The 17,691-nt window shown below is 36.4% G+C and overlaps 1 protein-coding gene across 4 annotated transcripts in view; it reads left to right on the top strand.

Moving 5' to 3' along the window:
- The first annotated feature begins 1,104 nt into the window (after positions 1–1,104).
- The window catches only part of LOC126263191 (E3 SUMO-protein ligase PIAS3), a 266,664-nt gene continuing 250,077 nt past the window's right edge, over positions 1,105–17,691 (top strand). For all 4 annotated transcript variants that reach the window (XM_049960247.1, XM_049960252.1, XM_049960249.1 and 1 more), the window contains exon 1: positions 1,105–1,491. In XM_049960247.1, the coding sequence (XP_049816204.1) occupies positions 1,462–1,491 (30 nt within the window). In that variant the 5' untranslated portion in view covers positions 1,105–1,461. The remainder of the gene's footprint in view (positions 1,492–17,691) is intronic.

Below are 17,691 nucleotides of genomic sequence, written 5' to 3'. Positions count from 1 at the left end.
TGACAAATTGTGAATATCCTGTCGCTCCTTGTATGTTTTTCCCAGTGAGCGTTCTTCCGCAAGTGTGGTCAGATATCTGAAAGCGAAAAATTATGTATGTTTTACAATAACAGAAGAGAACTGATGCCCAGACTGTATACAATACAAGTAACAACATATGTTGATAAAGCAATTTTCATTAGATAATGTTTTGAGTGAAAAATCAGCTCTAATGAAGGAAAAAATAATGTTACTTACGGCGTTATTAGTTATGTGAAAAAAAACACCATGCAGAAGGTAAACAGGCTCTGTTTATTCATTTCCTTATAAATATTGTTTCATGTGTTTGTATATTTCCCCTAGCAAATAAATGTTTGTGTTTTGAAATGTTATTTCACTTCTCAGCACGTTGCACACAAAATTTTCAAGGATATACCTTATGAAGTTTGCTTAGGCCATTAACAAACGTTTTCGTGGTTACTTCTTCAATTTCGGTACTATACTCCGACTTCTTGTACTGTGAAAGGTAACTGATAATCACACTTTCACTGTTCGATAATGGGCTTAATGAACTGACGTGACGTGACGGACGGTGTGTATGCACTCTGACATAACGGTTCTGCGACATGACACGATGGACAGTTTGAATTGACCTTTACATTTATCGAACTTTATTTTACGTTAAGACAAAAAAAATCTAGTGATGTAAATGACCAGCATGTAGCCGTGTTTGCATGTCTGTATTTGGAAAGCCACTGAGATGTTCCACACCATGGAGAGTTGCAGCTGAAATTAGCCATGGAGCACGCAAAAAAAAAAAATGCATTTTGGAATGTTTTGATGCTGCGTTCGTTTCATTGAGGCCCTGTACGGATCAGTTTTACCCGATGTCAACATTGCATCTCAATGCAAACCATGTCAATGAGCCTATGTGAGTTGGTTATGCGGTTGGTTAAAAAATGTGTCTTGTCTTGAGGATAGATTTCCTGTGACAAGTCGTTGAAGAGAAATGGATCAGCACTGTACGATGATAAAAGATTATGCCGAATGTCTACACTTTTACCGCAAACCAAAGATATTATTTACCCTAATCCTGACCAAAGATATTATTTGTGGAATGTATCTTTGGTTTTTTGGGAATGCGTGGGAAGGAAATTGGGAAGGATAGGATGTTTGTTTGAAATAACGTATTCAAGTATCAATTGATGGATCAGATTGTGATAGTTTTCATTCCATACATTGAATATGTTTGACGTACCTTTTCTGAATAATCTGTGTTGGGAACGGTGAAAGTGTTGTCTCTCATTATCAGTTTTTTTCATATTTATTAAAGAATATTGAAACTCCGAGTGAAAGCTGTCCGTACGTTTTCCCAGCCCATAGATTGTATTGGTCTGGGCTACGAGAAAATATTTGTTGAAGCCATTTGTTACCTAAGTATCTATTACCACGGCTAACTCAACGAAGAAGTCATCGCGTAAGATGGCGATAGTGGAGCAGGAAGCCCTGAAGGTAAGTTTTTCCCTCTCCCCACGTAATAAATATTGAAGTGCTTTGTTTTTGGAATTTGTCAGGTGTATTTTGACTGGTGATCTGAATCGTCCAGCGAAGATGGTATCGACTGTCCATTGTCACTCGTGAAGTAGCGATGGCGCATACAACGATTTTGAACATTTGAATTTGAAATGTCATGTTTCTTATATTTATGTTTTCATTTCAAATTTCGTTTCATGTTTCGTTGTTTTTTGTTCATTTTCTGTGCAATTGTTTTTGTGTGTGATTGGCTGACCGTCGCGGCAAAACAACATGAAATTCGTTAAATATTGTGACAACGTTGTCGCACGAACGCTTCTTAGGCATTGCTGAAAGTGTTTGCTGGTACATCTGAAATTTTTAGTATTGTATTTATGACTTAGATTAATGTAATTATCGTCATCAGATATGGCAATTGTTGTGATTCTCTTGGTAATACTTTGAAAATCCATTACTGCGGCTTACACGTTTAGTTTCCCTGAGAATATTTAATATAATGTACAGTCGAGCTCATAAGCAATAGATCTGTAGTGTTTAAAACGTGTCCGTAGGATAGGATGAATTTATCGTTATTGCTGCGATTGTCAAGTAGCAGCTTGTATTGCCATTTGTCAATATGTGTTAGAAAATAAAGTCTTAAAGATAACATAAAATAGTGGATACCAATTTTTAAAGAAAAGAGTTAAATCCACAGTGGTCATTATGTAGATTTCAGTTGTTATTGTAACCAATCGAGGTTCATGCACTGAAGGCCACAACTGTTCTCTTTTTCTGTGCTGCAGAAATAATATGTTCAGTCTCACACGGATTTGTGTACATAACTAGGATGGTAAATAGCTATGGAGCTGTAGAACTAGTCAGGAAATTGAATTTAAAACAATCTTTGGTGCAACTTAGTGTGTAATGTAGTACTATACATTTTTTGCCTGAAAGAATAATGGTATGAATAACCACTCACCATATGGTTTGGGTGTTAAGTGGTCAAAACAAAGATAGAAATAGTTCCAGAGTTTCTTCAAAGGGAACAAACTAGCAAATTTGTGTATGACAGGGATGGAGAAAAGGGATGCCGATGGCTGGAACCTGCCAACTGCTTAACACCTTAATTATATGGTAAATGAGTACGTGTTCTGTTATTATTGTTAATGTGTGTGCAGAGACTGACATGTACACCTGGCTTTGATGCCACAGATAAGAGCTGTTTGACAATTTTTTTGAACTGCAGTTGATCCTGTCAATGGTCATTCAACTCTGGCATTGTTTTATGTATGTGAATAATACCATACTTTGGCTTCCATATTTAACTGTAGCTCTAGTTATGACTGGCTGGACTATTTCTCAGCTGAGAGAATGGCAAGAGGGGTGTGATTTGATGGTTGCTTTATTATTATTCCATTTGTTTTTACTAAGCTTGTGCTTAAAAAATGTTAATAATTATTAGGTTGCTGCTTTTCATCTTATCAAGAATTCGACCAATAGGCAGAAAAAGCTACTCCTGCAAAGCTTTTACCGTATTTGTGAAAAAATTTAATTCCATTCAGTTTAACCTACAATCCTCATAAATGCGAAGCTTTCATTAATCCAATTGTTGGTTTGATATATTAGAGTGCTTAACTAGGCATGGTGTTTGTGTGTTTCGCTAAATATCTGCTTTTAAACACCTTCTCTGAAGGTTGGTGAATATTCCTGTGTATGATCTTAAAGTTCATTTTCATGTAAGTAAGTAGTATAATATGCAGGGCTACTTGATTCCTGTTAGTAGTGAGAACGTGTCAAAATGTACAAATTGCACCTTTTTTTACCTTGACTGAATGTAATCTGTAGACAATTTGTTATACACACTCACATGCTGCTGCTATTATTTCATTTGGTAGCATGATATAAGGTCATCAGCACAAAAATCAACTTGAACCAGTAAGCTCACAAAGAGAAATATATTGGACCAAAAGAAGCACATTTCAAAATAATGTGCAGAGTCTTAAAGTGTGAAAGAAACAAATCCTGTACTTCAGATTTGTTTTCAAAATAGAAAGATTCAAAACATATGCAAAGCTTCATTTTCACATGGACACATAGCTAGTAAGTAAATACCTCATTTTGCAAGGCATTTAAGAATTCTGCTTACAGAAAATAGCTATAAAAGAACTCTGATATAGGACAGTTAGAAGATTATTTCAAAGTAAACCACACAGATCTCAATCTTATTCATTGCACTTTGAAACTTCTGGTATGTTTGTATACTTAATTCCTGTGATAAAGGATTTTAAATAAAACGCAAAATTTTTCCCACCAACCAGCCAATTTAAGTTCCAGCCAGTAGGCAAGATAATGGCACAGAAGGATTTAAAGTTTAATAAAACTTGAAATTTGTTTCTATTTAGTTGTATGGCCCAGCTGAGTAATATGAAATGATTATTGTACATCATTAGGCCTGGTGTAAAATTTGTGTAAGTTGGCATTCATAAAAAATTCATAAGGAGTTTAAACTTTGTAGACATGGGTATTCTCACTGTTCCACTGTTTATTGTAACAGAAGCTTTTGGAATTCCACATGCTGTGTAGTAGTTTCCTCATATGAATAGGGAATACTGATGCAATACCAGCTGTCAGCTTTGACCCCTGACATCAACAATGGACACCACCAATTTGCACTTGCACAGCATGATGACCATGACATCAAACAATAAAAACACGAAGAAAAACAGTATTGCATCATTTATGTGCAGTTAATTCAACAAAGGATGTCATTCTAATGGGACAGCTTCTCGGAATTAAGGGTTTTTGGTCAGGGGCAAATGAACAAAATGACACTCCTTGTAGTAAGCATATAGCAAAACAATCACTTGCGCAAAAAACTGACAGGTAGCAAAGTCCCAAAAAATCTGGTATTGAAAATTTCTCTTGATCTGTATAGCTCAACCAATTTCCACTGTAACAAAAAAAAAAAGTGTGTGTGAACACAATTTGAAGATCCAGCTAATATCTAAAACCTAACTGAACCAAAATAACAACAAAAGCAATGATACTCACCAAAATAAAGTAATAATTCTGAACTTCAACAAATAACCCACTCCAAAAAATTATAAGAAACCATTTCAAAGCCTTACATCTCAAAAGAAATTGTGTGCACTAAAAAAATGTCATTAATGAAACTCATTTCTTTCTAATTGAAGCGCCCCCTCCCCCCCCCCCCCCCCAGCTATTACCTGTCCCTAACACAGTACCCAAATAAATATATAATAAAACAAAAATAACATTCATAAGTGGGCACAACAACTTTGGTCAGTTTTATTAATTCATTGCTCTGTTGAGACTTTTAAGTATTCAACCTCAAAGGCTATAATAAGTGCAGAAATTTAGTTGTAATAGGCATGCTGCCACCCACAGTGTCAGCTAAAGAATAACTCATAAATTTCATAGTAGTATCCATAACTAGCAACAAACTAGAAACGAGATCGTTTTCAAACATTAACAATACAGAGAACTAACAATTCAAAAACGGAAATCAAATGAGTAGCCAATAACACACTAACAAGAAGGGGAAAAAAATCCAAAGTGACATAAGCACTAAGTCTAATGCATCACTAACATCACTCACTTAAAGCTCCCCAGGCAACAGAACACAATTTCCAAATGTCACACAGCTTAGCTACATCATGAAACAAAGCTTTATACTGCACATTTTGGTTGCCAGATTTGCTATTATCAATCTGTCCTGTTCTCCGACAAGCAGAAATTATGGTGGTTCTAACTTCTTAACAATGTACCTAAAGGATTCATTGCTTCTGTACTTATGCATCATTGTTGCTTTGTACCACTGTTACCCAGTTAGCGGTGGCAGAAAGTTTCACTTTTTTACACAAATAAAAAAAGATTTACAGGTGTGAGCTATCATTCCTACCCACCATCTTTTACGCATTAAAATAATAGAAATTCTTCTGTGGAATTTGAGGAGTTATCAGATTTATATAGTCTATTCCTTTCTGCACTTGTATGACTTTTTTTTCATTTATTTATTTTTTTAAGGAAAAGTCATTGTTGTGGTGTGAGTATGCAGACTATATCTGGCATATGATACTCGGGTCATGTATTTCATTTTTTGGTCCAATCTGTGCTTAAAAAAAGCAGGTGCTCTGTTTCAGATATTTTATTGGAATGATGTATCCTATGATTTCTAAGTGTATAATATAGAGAGCACACTACTTTGGCAGCAGAATGTGCAACAACAGTGGTACCCATGTGTAAAGATGGTTCACTTGCAATAAATTCATCAGTAAGTCTCCCCCCCCCCCCCTCTCTCTCTCTCTCTCTCTCTCTCTCTCTCTCTCTCTCTCTCTCTCTCTCTCTCTGCTATACAGGAAGTACACAACAAACATTGATACAGTGATCAACATATTGTGCACTGTTTTTAGAAGAAGGATGGCAGTCTGTCTCTGAAAAGCATGCTGTCAGCTTTCTTAGGAACAAACGAAACTTCGGAACTTTATTGTTTCTGAAAAACATCTTACCTGGAAGTGGTTTTATATGTGCTTCTGTGTACTTACACAAGCATTTCCAAAAGATATTGTATCCGTGACTAAAGGACATTTCACACATTAACATGGGTGTGTTTTGTCAGCTGAAAGATACATAAAATTGATCCCCAGGGATAATCCGTATCACTTCAGGCAGGGGGGTGACTTCCATAGTTGTGAATGTTATTGAATTTAGCATATGTTAAAATTCAGCAATAAGAAAGAAACACATATTTTTTTGTTTTCTCCAAAAAAATTCCTGGCCCGAGATACAGTCCTCCGAAGATGACACTACGAACACCATTTTGAAGATGCGAATTTTGGAAAAAATTTTAAAATGCTATATCTCTGTAGGAGTTGCAGATATTTTGTGAGAGGGTTTTTTAATTTGAAAGATAATTGCTTTATGATTACAATGGTATCCTCTTTTTGGATATATCTGTCAAAGTTCTTTTACTGTTACCTTTTGATTTTTATAATTTACAGATTATTTTCAGAAATGTAGTACTATATTATCTGTAAAGGAGAGTTCCTACTTTTAAGTCAGACAGGTTTTAGTTCTAAATTTAAAAAAAAAAAAAATGGGTAACGTATGTCTTCACTGATGTTGTTTCTTACTAATTTCATTGTTTCAGATATTTCTTACACTTCGTTATAGATTCTTGTCAGTTTCTTTGCTGTGGATGTTTATTACAGGTGTCTGTATTGTAGTTGTTCAGTGCTAATTTGTTTGCTGAAGAGGCTTCTAAGAAATCTGAGACGTTCAGTGAGTTCTGTGCTTTCATGAGTAATTTGCCTGTTTACACAGTTGCAGTGTGTTTTGTGAAAAGGACTGTTTGAAATGTCTTCTGACTGGGGCCACAGGAGAGTGAAGTGTGCTGACTATTTGCATATTCATAAAAGAGTGATATGTAAGACAAACAACAAAAACAGACTTTGTTCAGGTTGGGAATAAGTGTTGTCATGTGAAGACTCTGTTTCACAGTGAAGATGTATTCAGTGACGACTTTTTGTGTTCTAAATGTTTTGACAGGATAACAACAATGATAGTATCAGAACAAGGTGAAGCCTTCCCATGGTGCAAATGATGCAGATTTTGCATCTATAGAGGAAGAATTAAATATCCTGAATCAGTCAATTACAGAGGCAGGTTTTAGTTCTGTTAAGCAACTGTGGTCAGTGAAGATGAGTCATAAGCTCTATGCATCAACAAAAGTGCAGAGAGATTACTAAAGCTGTGGATGTGAATACCAGCAAAACTGACAACACTCTTCAAAGCAGAAATTTCATTTTCAGAAGAAAATGAACCAAAGCACTCTTGCACCTCTTGCCAGGAATTTTTCACAAATATCAATTCAGCTGTTGAATATTGTGCATCCTACAGTGACAAGGTGCAGGTTCTAACTATTATTCCAGAGACATTTTGAAAGAAAACAATTTTGAACCACGTTCCATCAGTATCAAAGTACTGGTAGACAAATCAAGAAATGTGAGGTCTGTGAAAGGAGTCTTTGGGAGACCAGACTCCTGTTATGATAATCCTGTAGAAGCAGCTCAAGTTCAAATAGTGCATTCATTTTATCTGGAAGATAAATGGGACTGTTTTCACCAGAGTGCCAACAAAAAAAGACACTATAACTGAAACAGTTGAAGGTCAAAAAGTTGTGAAAGTGAAGAGGTACATGACTCGCAGTATTAAAGGAACTTTTGCAATTTATAAGAGCAACTATACAGCTTCACATATTCAAAGATCAAAGTTTTGTGCACTATGACCCAAGTGAATAGTTCCACACCCACCTTGAGATGTCTGTCTGTGTGTAGTACGCGAATTTTGAACTTAGTGTGGTAACTTTGAAGAACTTACTGGAGCACGTGACATCTTGGTTGGGCATGTGAAATCATTTGTAGTCTGCGACGTAAAGCGAGAGACTTGTTTATTTCAAGAATGTGGTGACTACACTGGAAAGAGAGGACTGTCTTTACAGACAGTTGGCATGGAATATCTAGCAGATAACTCTGCAGAAATTACATATGTAACGTGGAAGGAAAATAAACAAATTAAGAAAACTGTGTGCTTTGACAGTTGCATTGATGAACTTGGTAAATGGTTAATGAAAGCAGTAACACACCAGCATCTGAAGAAATTGCAACAACACATTGCAGACATGAAAGGGTGTGTACAGGCTGAAGAACTATGTTTAGTGCTTCACTGTGATTTTGCTGAGAACTGGTCTGTAATTCTCCCATAAGAAGTACAATGGTATCATTGGAGTAATGATCAGGTTTCAATTTTTTATGAGAGTGACATATTTTCAAAACAAGACAACAAGTGTTGCTGTTATAAGTGAGGACACAGGACATGACTCAGCACATGCTTTGCTAGCAATGCACAAAATTCTTCAGCTGCAAACGGGGGCAGAGATCATCATCATTATTTCTGATGGTGCTCCTAGACATTTTAAAACCTGTTACCAGATGTTTGAATTGAGTAAGTCGCTTGTTCCAACTGACTGGGTATACAGTGCTGCTGGTCACGGGAAGGGGCCTTGTGATGGTGTAGGAGGCCTGGCTGAAGTACCATGCTACAAAATGTAATTATTCCAGACCAAATACAGCCGTGACTCAGAATGCTGAGAATTTTACAAGAGTTGTGAAATCTTACACATCCACAGCCCTCGTTCTTTTGTCCAAAGAGGAAATCTGAGAATTCTGTGAGCAGAAAAAAGAAGAATGGTCCAAACAAACTACTCCTGCGAAAGGAATTTAGAAGACACATTTTTGGACTCAAAGTGATGGGCGAAATTGTATTGCAAGCACTTTAAAGAGTAAGAAAGAAGAAATTTCATTCATTCGGCCAACATCTCAGAAACGGCAGGATAATATTCAGATTCACAACCTGAGAAGGGGGATATTTGTGGCGTGTGTGTGACTATGACTGGTAGATTGCAAAGATGGACAAGCTGCTGGATATAGGTTTCCAGCTGAAGGCCAGCAACAACGCCATCAGTGCTCACTTCCCATTCACAATGTTTTGAAGATTGTAAGCACTCCAGTTCCTATTGGTTCAACAGGAAGGCATAACTCAGCAGTGGAAGGCATTTTTAGTTCATTGACTGGCCAATTTCAGTACAAAACAGAGTGCACAGAAGTTGTATAAATTGAAACCTTTTAAAGTCTTTGGACCTTTCACATACATTTTGGAACATTTAAAATGCTTGAAAAATGAATCTGATACTCGTTTTTTTCCAAAATTAAAATTATATTAAACAAGGATAGGTTTTGACTTTTTGTGAGCCTGTTACGCGATAAAGTGGTAATAAAACAGGTTTTATGTATGGCAAAAATTTCAGTTGTTTATAAAACCTCTTCAACCTAAAAGTGGAAGCTCTCTTTCTCAGGGAATGTAGAACTATATGGTACTAATCAACAGGAAAAAAAAATCAAAATTTTATAGATTGGCTTTATTTTAAAAAAAATTGTTTCTGTACATTATTTTAAAATGTTCAGAATGCTATAGTAAAAGAACTTTGACTTATAAGTCCAAAAGGAAGATTTCATGGCAATCATAAAGCAATTAACTTATCTTTCAATTAAAAAACCAACAAAATATCTAGAACTGGTCCAGAGATACGGCATTTTATAATTTTTTCCAAAATTTGCATCTTCAAAATGGTATGCACAGTCTCATCTGCGGAGGCTGTATCTCGGAGCAGAAATTTTGTTTGGAGAAAACAAAACAACAACAAAAAAATAAAAAATAAAAAAATTACGTGTTCCTTACTTATTCCTTCATTTTAACACATGCTAAATTCAGTAACATCTGAGACTGTGAAGGTAAGATTTTTTCTTAGCCTGCTTGAATTGGTATGGACTGTGCCCCCAGTTGCTGGAGTAGTTTTTTTTATTTGTATTTCTGTGTTTTCGGTAATGATGGAAGCTCTGTCTGTCTTTGTACAGTTGCTCACATCTGAAGAACTGGGCCACTTATAGTTGTATATTTCTTTGTATTTTTAATACTATAGGGTCAATGCATATGAAGTGATACAATGAGTGTTTCTTGACCTTTTGAAAATATTTTGATTTTTTTTATATGTGAATACACTGTAATTGAAAAGTTCGAAACAGTTTTTAAAAAAAAAATTCTTTCACAGTTCTACATCTACATCTACATTCATACTTCGCAAGCCACGACTGTCTGAAAGCCTCCGTGCGCGCTCTAATCTCTCTAATTTTACATTCGTGATCTCCTCGGGAGGTATAAGTAGGGGGAAGCAATATACTCGATACCTCATCCAGAAACGCACCCTCTCGAAACCTGGCGAGCAAGCTACACCGCGATGCAGAGCGCCTCTCTTGCAGAGTCTGCCACTTGAGTTTGCTAAACATCTCCGTAACGCTATCACGGTTACCAAATAACCCTGTGACGAAACGCGCCGCTCTTCTTTGGATCTTCTCTATCTCCTCCGTCAACCCGATCTGGTACGGATCCCACACTGATGAGCAATAATCAAGTATAGGTCGAACGAGTGTTTTGTAAGCCACCTCCTTTGTTGATGGACTACATTTTCTAAGCACTCTCCCAATGAATCTCAACCTGGCACCTGCCTTACCAACAATTAATTTTATATGATCATTCCACTTCAAATCGTTCCGCACACATACTCCCAGATATTTTACAGAAGTAACTGCTACCAGTTTTTGTTCCGCTATCATATAATCATACAATAAAGGATCCTTCTTTCTATGTATTCGCAATACATTACATTTGTCAGTTGCCACTCCCTGCACCAAGTGCCTATCGGCTGCAGATCTTCCTGCATTTCGCTACAATTTTCTAATGCTACAACTTCTCTGTATACTACAGCATCATCCGCGAAAAGCCGCATAGAACTTCCGACACTATCTACTAGGTCATTTATATATATTGTGAAAAGCAATGGTCCCATAACACTCCCCTGTGGCACGCCAGAGGTTACCTTAACGTCTGTAGATGTCTCTCCATTGATAACAACATGCTGTGTTCTGTTTGCTAAAAACTCTTCAATCCAGCCACACAGCTGGTCTGATATTCCGTAGGCTCTTACTTTGTTCATCAGGCGACAGTGCGGAACTGTATCGAACGCCTTCCGGAAGTCAATAAAAATAGCATCTACCTGGGAGCCTGTATCTAATATTTTCTGGGTCTCATGAACAAATAAAGCGAGGTGGGTCTCACACGATCGCTGTTTCCGGAATCCATGTTGATTCCTACATAGTAGATTCTGGGTTTCCAAAAACGACATGATACTCGAGCAAAAAACATGTTCTAAAATTCTACAACAGATCGACGTCAGAGATATAGGTCTATAGTTTTGCGCATCTGCTCGACGACCCTTCTTGAAGACTGGGACTACCTGTGCTCTTTTCCAATCATTTGGAACCCTCCGTTCCTCTAGAGACTTGCGGTACACGGCTGTTAGAAGGGGGCAAGTTCTTTCGCGTACTCTGTGTAGAATCGAATTGGTATCCCGTCAGGTCCAGTGGACTTTCCTCTGTTGAGTGATTTCAGTTGCTTTTCTATTCCTTGGACACTTATTTCGATGTCAGCCATTTTTTCGTTTGTGCGAGGATTTAGAGAAGGAACTGCAGTGCGGTCTTCCTCTGTGAAACAGCTTTGGAAAAAGGTGTTTAGTATTTCAGCTTTACGCCTGTCGTCCTCTGTTTCAATGCCATCATCATCCCGGAGTGTCTGGATATGCTGTTTCGAGCCACTTACTGATTTAACATAAGACCAGAACTTCCTAGGATTTTCTGTCAAGTCTGTACATAGAATTTTACTTTCGAATTCACTGAACGCTTCTCGCATAGCCCTCCTTACGCTAACTTTGACATCGCTTAGCTTCTGTTTGTCTGAGAGGTTTTGGCTGCGTTTAAACGAGTGAAGCTCTCTTTGCTTTCGCAGTAGTTTCCTAACTTTGTTGTTGTACCACGGTGGGTTTTTGATAAGGGCTTGATGGTTTTTGGATTTGGAGACATTAGTGTTAAATTGAATATCTATGCATCGGGTTAAGTTGAAACATTGCAATTGACATGGTTGTTTTTAGGAAAGTATCCTCAACAACATTGTGGTTTATGCTAAATACCTTATATTTGAAAATAACCAGCCAAATTTGCCTTCAAAGTTTGGTTTTGAAAATTTAGAAAATCCACTTTTTAGACCCAGAAATAACAACCAGTTATTGATCTGTCAGTGTGTGTGTTTTTCCTCTAGTTAGATACCATAAGCTAGCTGCCTTATATGCAGCAAGAACACTGACAAATGTTTCCTTTATGTTTCGCAAAGTTTGGGGCTATTTATCTCTGGTGGAACTGAATGTAAAAATTTGATTTTTGTACATTTATATGATAGCAAAGTACTGTAAAAATTTCAACATTGATATTTGACTGTGAACAAAGATATGAATGTTTGAAAATGAGGAAGTAATTCACATTATGCTGCAGTTGATGTTATGGTTGTTGCCTATTTAAATGGTTTATTGTTTCATTGTAGCAAAATTTAGTTGTAACTTATATTTCATTAACACTATCATCCCTTAGTTAGTATTATTTATTTTAAATAATAAAATGTTAAACAACAGAGCTTTTCTTGAGTTCTTTGTTAAAAAATTGTCTATTTACATCTAGGTTTATTCTCATTTAAGTAGCACATTATTTAAAGTTCAAAATGATAAAAGAGAAATAAGAAACGTCTGAAATTTCTTAGTTGTTGAGAAGGCTACAGTTTTGTGCATGAGTTTAGTTCTCAAGACGAGTGTGTACAGAAGCTCAGTGGACAGAATTAAAAGTCTGCCCAGGAGCCAAGTAGTCAAGTGAGAAGCCTATACGTGAACTGCGTACTTCCGTTACATTTGCTAGGTGTGGTATTATTGTAGTCAGTTTTTTCAGAAACCTCTGTTAGAGTGAATGTACATACTTCATTGAAAGTGTGGAATGTTTTATGTGCTTTTGTTTGAAAGATAATATAATACAATAAAATGTATGAACAGTACTCTGTTGGACAGATAGTAAGTGAAGTGTGTGACAAAACAGTTCATGGTTCAGTTTCAAAAAAACTTGTAACATGGTAATGACATGGACAAACTTTGTTTAATTTACTGTGAGTAGGTTCTTTTGTATCATCAGTTTGTGAGTATCATGAGAACAAATATCTTCTGAAGTACAATCTCTCTCTCTCTCTCTCTCTCTCTCTCTCTCTCTCTCTCTCTCTCTCTCTCTCTCTCTTAAATGCTCTGATCCACTCAAAGTTCATAAAAAGCCAATTATTAAAGGTTTGAGGGAAATGAGACTTGAACATTTGTCTTCGGAAATTTTAATGTGATTCCTAGATATTCCCTGTGCCCACATTGTTACTCAGGAATATTTATCATTAATCAAAGACCATAATCATGTAACCTTGATGGTGACATTTATATTCCTAATGAGGAAGCTATTAGGATGTTGGATGTTTCTAATTCTAATTTAGTGGTGTCTCCTGTATTGAAAATAAGAAAAGTAAGGATCGGAAAAAGAGCTATTGAAAGCAAGGTACAATGAATTTCAGACAAAATTAGAAGAGACTTAGAATCATGCTTTAATAATGCAGATACCAACAGTATTTCTAAAAAAGAAGGAAACATATCTCCAGAACCATCTGACACTGAGTATTTGAGCTTAATCGAGAAACTAAAAAGTAAGTGTTCAGTGACTCATAAAGAGGAAAAAGTAAAAATTATAAGTTTGCTCCCTGACTCATGGTCAAGAGAAAAAAATGGTTCATGAGTTCAACATTCTGATCATTTGGTTAGACTAACATGAAAATTAGTCTTAGAGCAAGGCATTCTGCTAGTTTTAGGAAGGAAGAAAGGAGTAGGTATAAGTGGAGAAACAGCTGAAGAGATCCAGCAGTTTTTTTGAAGATGATGAAAACAGAATGTGCCGAGGTAGCAAAGATAGCAAGAGAGTTGTTATGAATGGAGTAAGTAACAAAGCATAATCGACTAATGCTGTCAGATGTAAATGAACTTAATGTAGCTTTCAAAAATGCTCATCCTGAATGTAAAATTGGAAGCTCAAAATTTTGTGACCTTCACTGTAAGTTGTGTATTTTGGCTGACTCCTCATGTTTGTATCATCAAAATGTCAAACTGATGATTGCGGGTGCAAAATTCAGTTATGTTAGCTGCAAAGAGTTATTGGATTTATGGATTGCGATACTTGTAATTATGACTGCATGATGAGTTTGTGTGATAAATGTCCTGGTAAAGAAATTGCTCTTGAATTGTTTAAGGAATCTGAGGAGGAAATGCTTGACAATGTTACCTTCAAACAGTGGGTCACAACCGACACTACTGCAATATATCTTGTGAAGAATACTTTGAATCTTTAATTGATAACTTAGAAAATCTCAAGTCGCATCTTTATGAAACTGGGTGCATAGTCCTAGCTGATTTTGCAGAAAACTTTACATTTGTGGATAAGGATAAAATATGAGGATACCACTGGGTCAGTGACCAGGCAACAGTGCATCCATTTCTTCTGTACTTCAAAAATGGGAAAAATGAGGTTTGCAGTTCTTCAATTTGTATTCTAAGCGACTACTTGGAGGACAACATTTCAGCTGTCCATGTGTTTCAAAAGTATGCAATAAATTACATAAAAGTAAAGTTGTTCAAGGTTGAGAAGTTCATATATTCTTCAGATGGAAGTGGCAGTCAATACAAGAACAAAAAGAATTTTTCAAATCTTTACAATAGCAAAGTATATTTTTGGTTGGAGGCCGAATGGCACGTTTTTGCCTCTTGCCATGGTAAAGTTGCATGTGATGGAGTAGGAAGTACAACAAAACGTGAAATGAGTAAAGCCAGCCTACAGAGATAGACCGCAGACCTAATTATTACAATAGAGTACATGTATGCCTTTTTCAAGGATAATATTAAGGGCAACACCTGTTTTCTCAACAAGAAAGAAGAGGCAATTTTCCATATCAAAATGGCATTTTAAACCAGATTTGAAAACTGTACAGCAATAAAAGGGGCAAGGCAATTCCACAAATTCGTTGGCATTACAGAAAACTTAGTTCGATGCTATGTAACATAATAAACTGAAATTTATGAGGCTCATTGTGTCAGTAAAATTACTTCCGTCTTTAACATTGTATGACATAGTGGCATATGTGTGTGATGGACAACAGCAACTTGCACAGGTTGAAAGAATAAGTTTGGAAAAAATGATGTTTTGTGCATTTTTACCACCCTGCTGTCCCAAGAAATCCATTCAGGAAATCTACGAGTGACAAAGTTCGTATGCCAATGAGAAACATATTAAGAAAGCTTTCAGTGTTTGAACTCACCACAGCTAATGGGAGGTCTTACAGAATATCACTAAAGCTGTCTGAAGAAGTAAGTGTTCTTAACAATCACCTCTAGGATTAGGAAGCAATGCATCTCAAAGTATGTTAATTGAAAATTTTTATTTTAAATTGGTCAAGATAATGAAATTGTTAAGTTCAGTAATGTTTCGAGTTTTCCCATGTAATTTAGTACTGTAACTTCAATAGTAATTGATTACATCCAGCCAACATCACACATGAATCAGGCAACAGCCATAAGTTCAGTTGTAGTGCAATATGAATTATTTCCTCATTTTCAAACATTCGTATCTTTGTTATCAATCAGATATCAATGGTGAAATTTTTACAGTACTTTGCTATCATAAAGGTGTACAAAATATGCAAAAATCAAAATTTTATATTCAGTCCCACCGATGATAACTAGCCCCAAACTTTACAAAAAGTAAAGATTGTCAAAAAATCATAAAAATTAAGGAAACGTGTCATTGTTCTTGCTCTATAAAATTAGTAATTTATGATATCTAACTAGAGAGAGGAAAAAAACATTGGTAAATCACTTCTTGGTTGTTAGTTTTTGGTCTAAAAAGTGGATTTTCTAAATTTTCAATACCAAACTTTGAAGGTCATTTTGACTGGTTATTTTTGAATTTTGGGTAATAAACAATGTCGTAGAGGAGACTTTTCTAAAAACAATCATTTCAGTTGCAATGTTTTAACCTAACCCAGTGCATAGATATTCAAATTAATGCTAATGCCTCCAAATTGAAAAACCATCATGAGCTTACAAAAATAAAAGGCCACCATAACGCGAGATAATTTTTTTTAACCTGTTTTGAAATTCTCAAGTATAGGGTAATCAAATAAAAAAATATTTAAAATTGGCCAAGCAACCACCTTAATTTTCGTTGGATCATTTCACTTTGATTGGCCCTATAGGTACATTGTTCCTCTGCCACATGAAGGAAACATTATGTTAAGTGGATAAGAATGAAATATGTTGAACAACAACAAAAGTATCCTGAGTCACCCATAAAACAAACGACATGTCCAAGATAAGAATGACAGAAGTCTTGTGCATGTCACACCCGATGTAAACATAAATTTCTCATTGAAAATGGTCAATGTTTGAACATGTAATATGAATAGATTTTTTTTAAAAAAAACTGCTCACTTAGGAGCGACGGGGGAAATTCTAGCTGAAAGGTAGATAGAATTTGGGGCACTTTATTCTCTAAAAACTGAACACTTGATCGTTATCCTCTTGGCAGACAAGGGATCTACCAAGCTTTCATATGAGCACTTCTACATACAGCATCTGCCATCAGTATCACATCCATGTGATGGAAACTGACCTACAGTCCTTCCTTAAACTAAGGCCCCTCATAAGGATTCGCACTTCAGTTCATAGGACTTCTTACCCCACCCAAACAGTTATCACCTTTTACCTTCTTCCTGAAATCTGCAAACACAACCAACCTGGCTGTCCAATAGTTGCTGGTTTCAAAGCTCCGATTGAACACCTGCAACCTATAGTACAGACACACCCTTCCTATATTAAAGACACCAACACTCACTAGATTCAGAAGGATGTAGGTTGCAGGAAGTACTGGGAGATGAAGAAGCTTGCACAGGATAGAGTAGTATGGAGAGCTGCATCTAACCAGTCTCAGGACTGAAGGCCAAAACAACACAACAACAACAACACACACTGCACAATATGAAGTATGTGCTCACATTGTTCCTACCCCGCACCTTGCTTGTGGCTGTTCATGGGTGTTTCCACATCTTTCACCTTTTTTCTCCTGCGCAGCTTGGCGAGTAGATTTTTTTAATCTGTCCATATTATTTGTAAAAGTTAAATAATTCCTCCCATAGAAGTTTTCTTCTGAATTATGTGAGGCAAACAAACGCCATTGAATAGCAGCCAGTTAAAAGTACTTAATGTCATTAATGATAGGCAGAAAATAAATTGCTGGATGGCAAAACTCTTCCATGAAGTCTATATGGAATAAGATGACAAGGAATATCATATTGTTTATTGCCCTCTGATCAGTGGTTCCCAGAAATGGGAGCTTCATGGTGGCTGTACAGAAGAAAGTGCTTATGACAAATAGTTGGAATCATGATTTCTAGAATATACAGCAGGTATCGCCTGCAAATGTGCTACAAGTACACTGATAAATCAAAACAGTGTGGCCAGCTGCCTAATAGTGTCTGGTACAATGGCGTTCCTCAGCAGTGATTCTGTGTGGTGAGGATTCGATAGGTGCTCATCAGTCAGAGATACATGGCACCAGA

Source organism: Schistocerca nitens, chromosome 6 (assembly GCF_023898315.1).
Source record: "Schistocerca nitens isolate TAMUIC-IGC-003100 chromosome 6, iqSchNite1.1, whole genome shotgun sequence".
Taxonomy (NCBI): Eukaryota; Metazoa; Arthropoda; class Insecta; order Orthoptera; family Acrididae; genus Schistocerca; species Schistocerca nitens.
The sequence above is the reverse complement of the archived record's forward strand: the minus strand, read 5'-3'. Positions and strand labels throughout refer to the sequence as shown.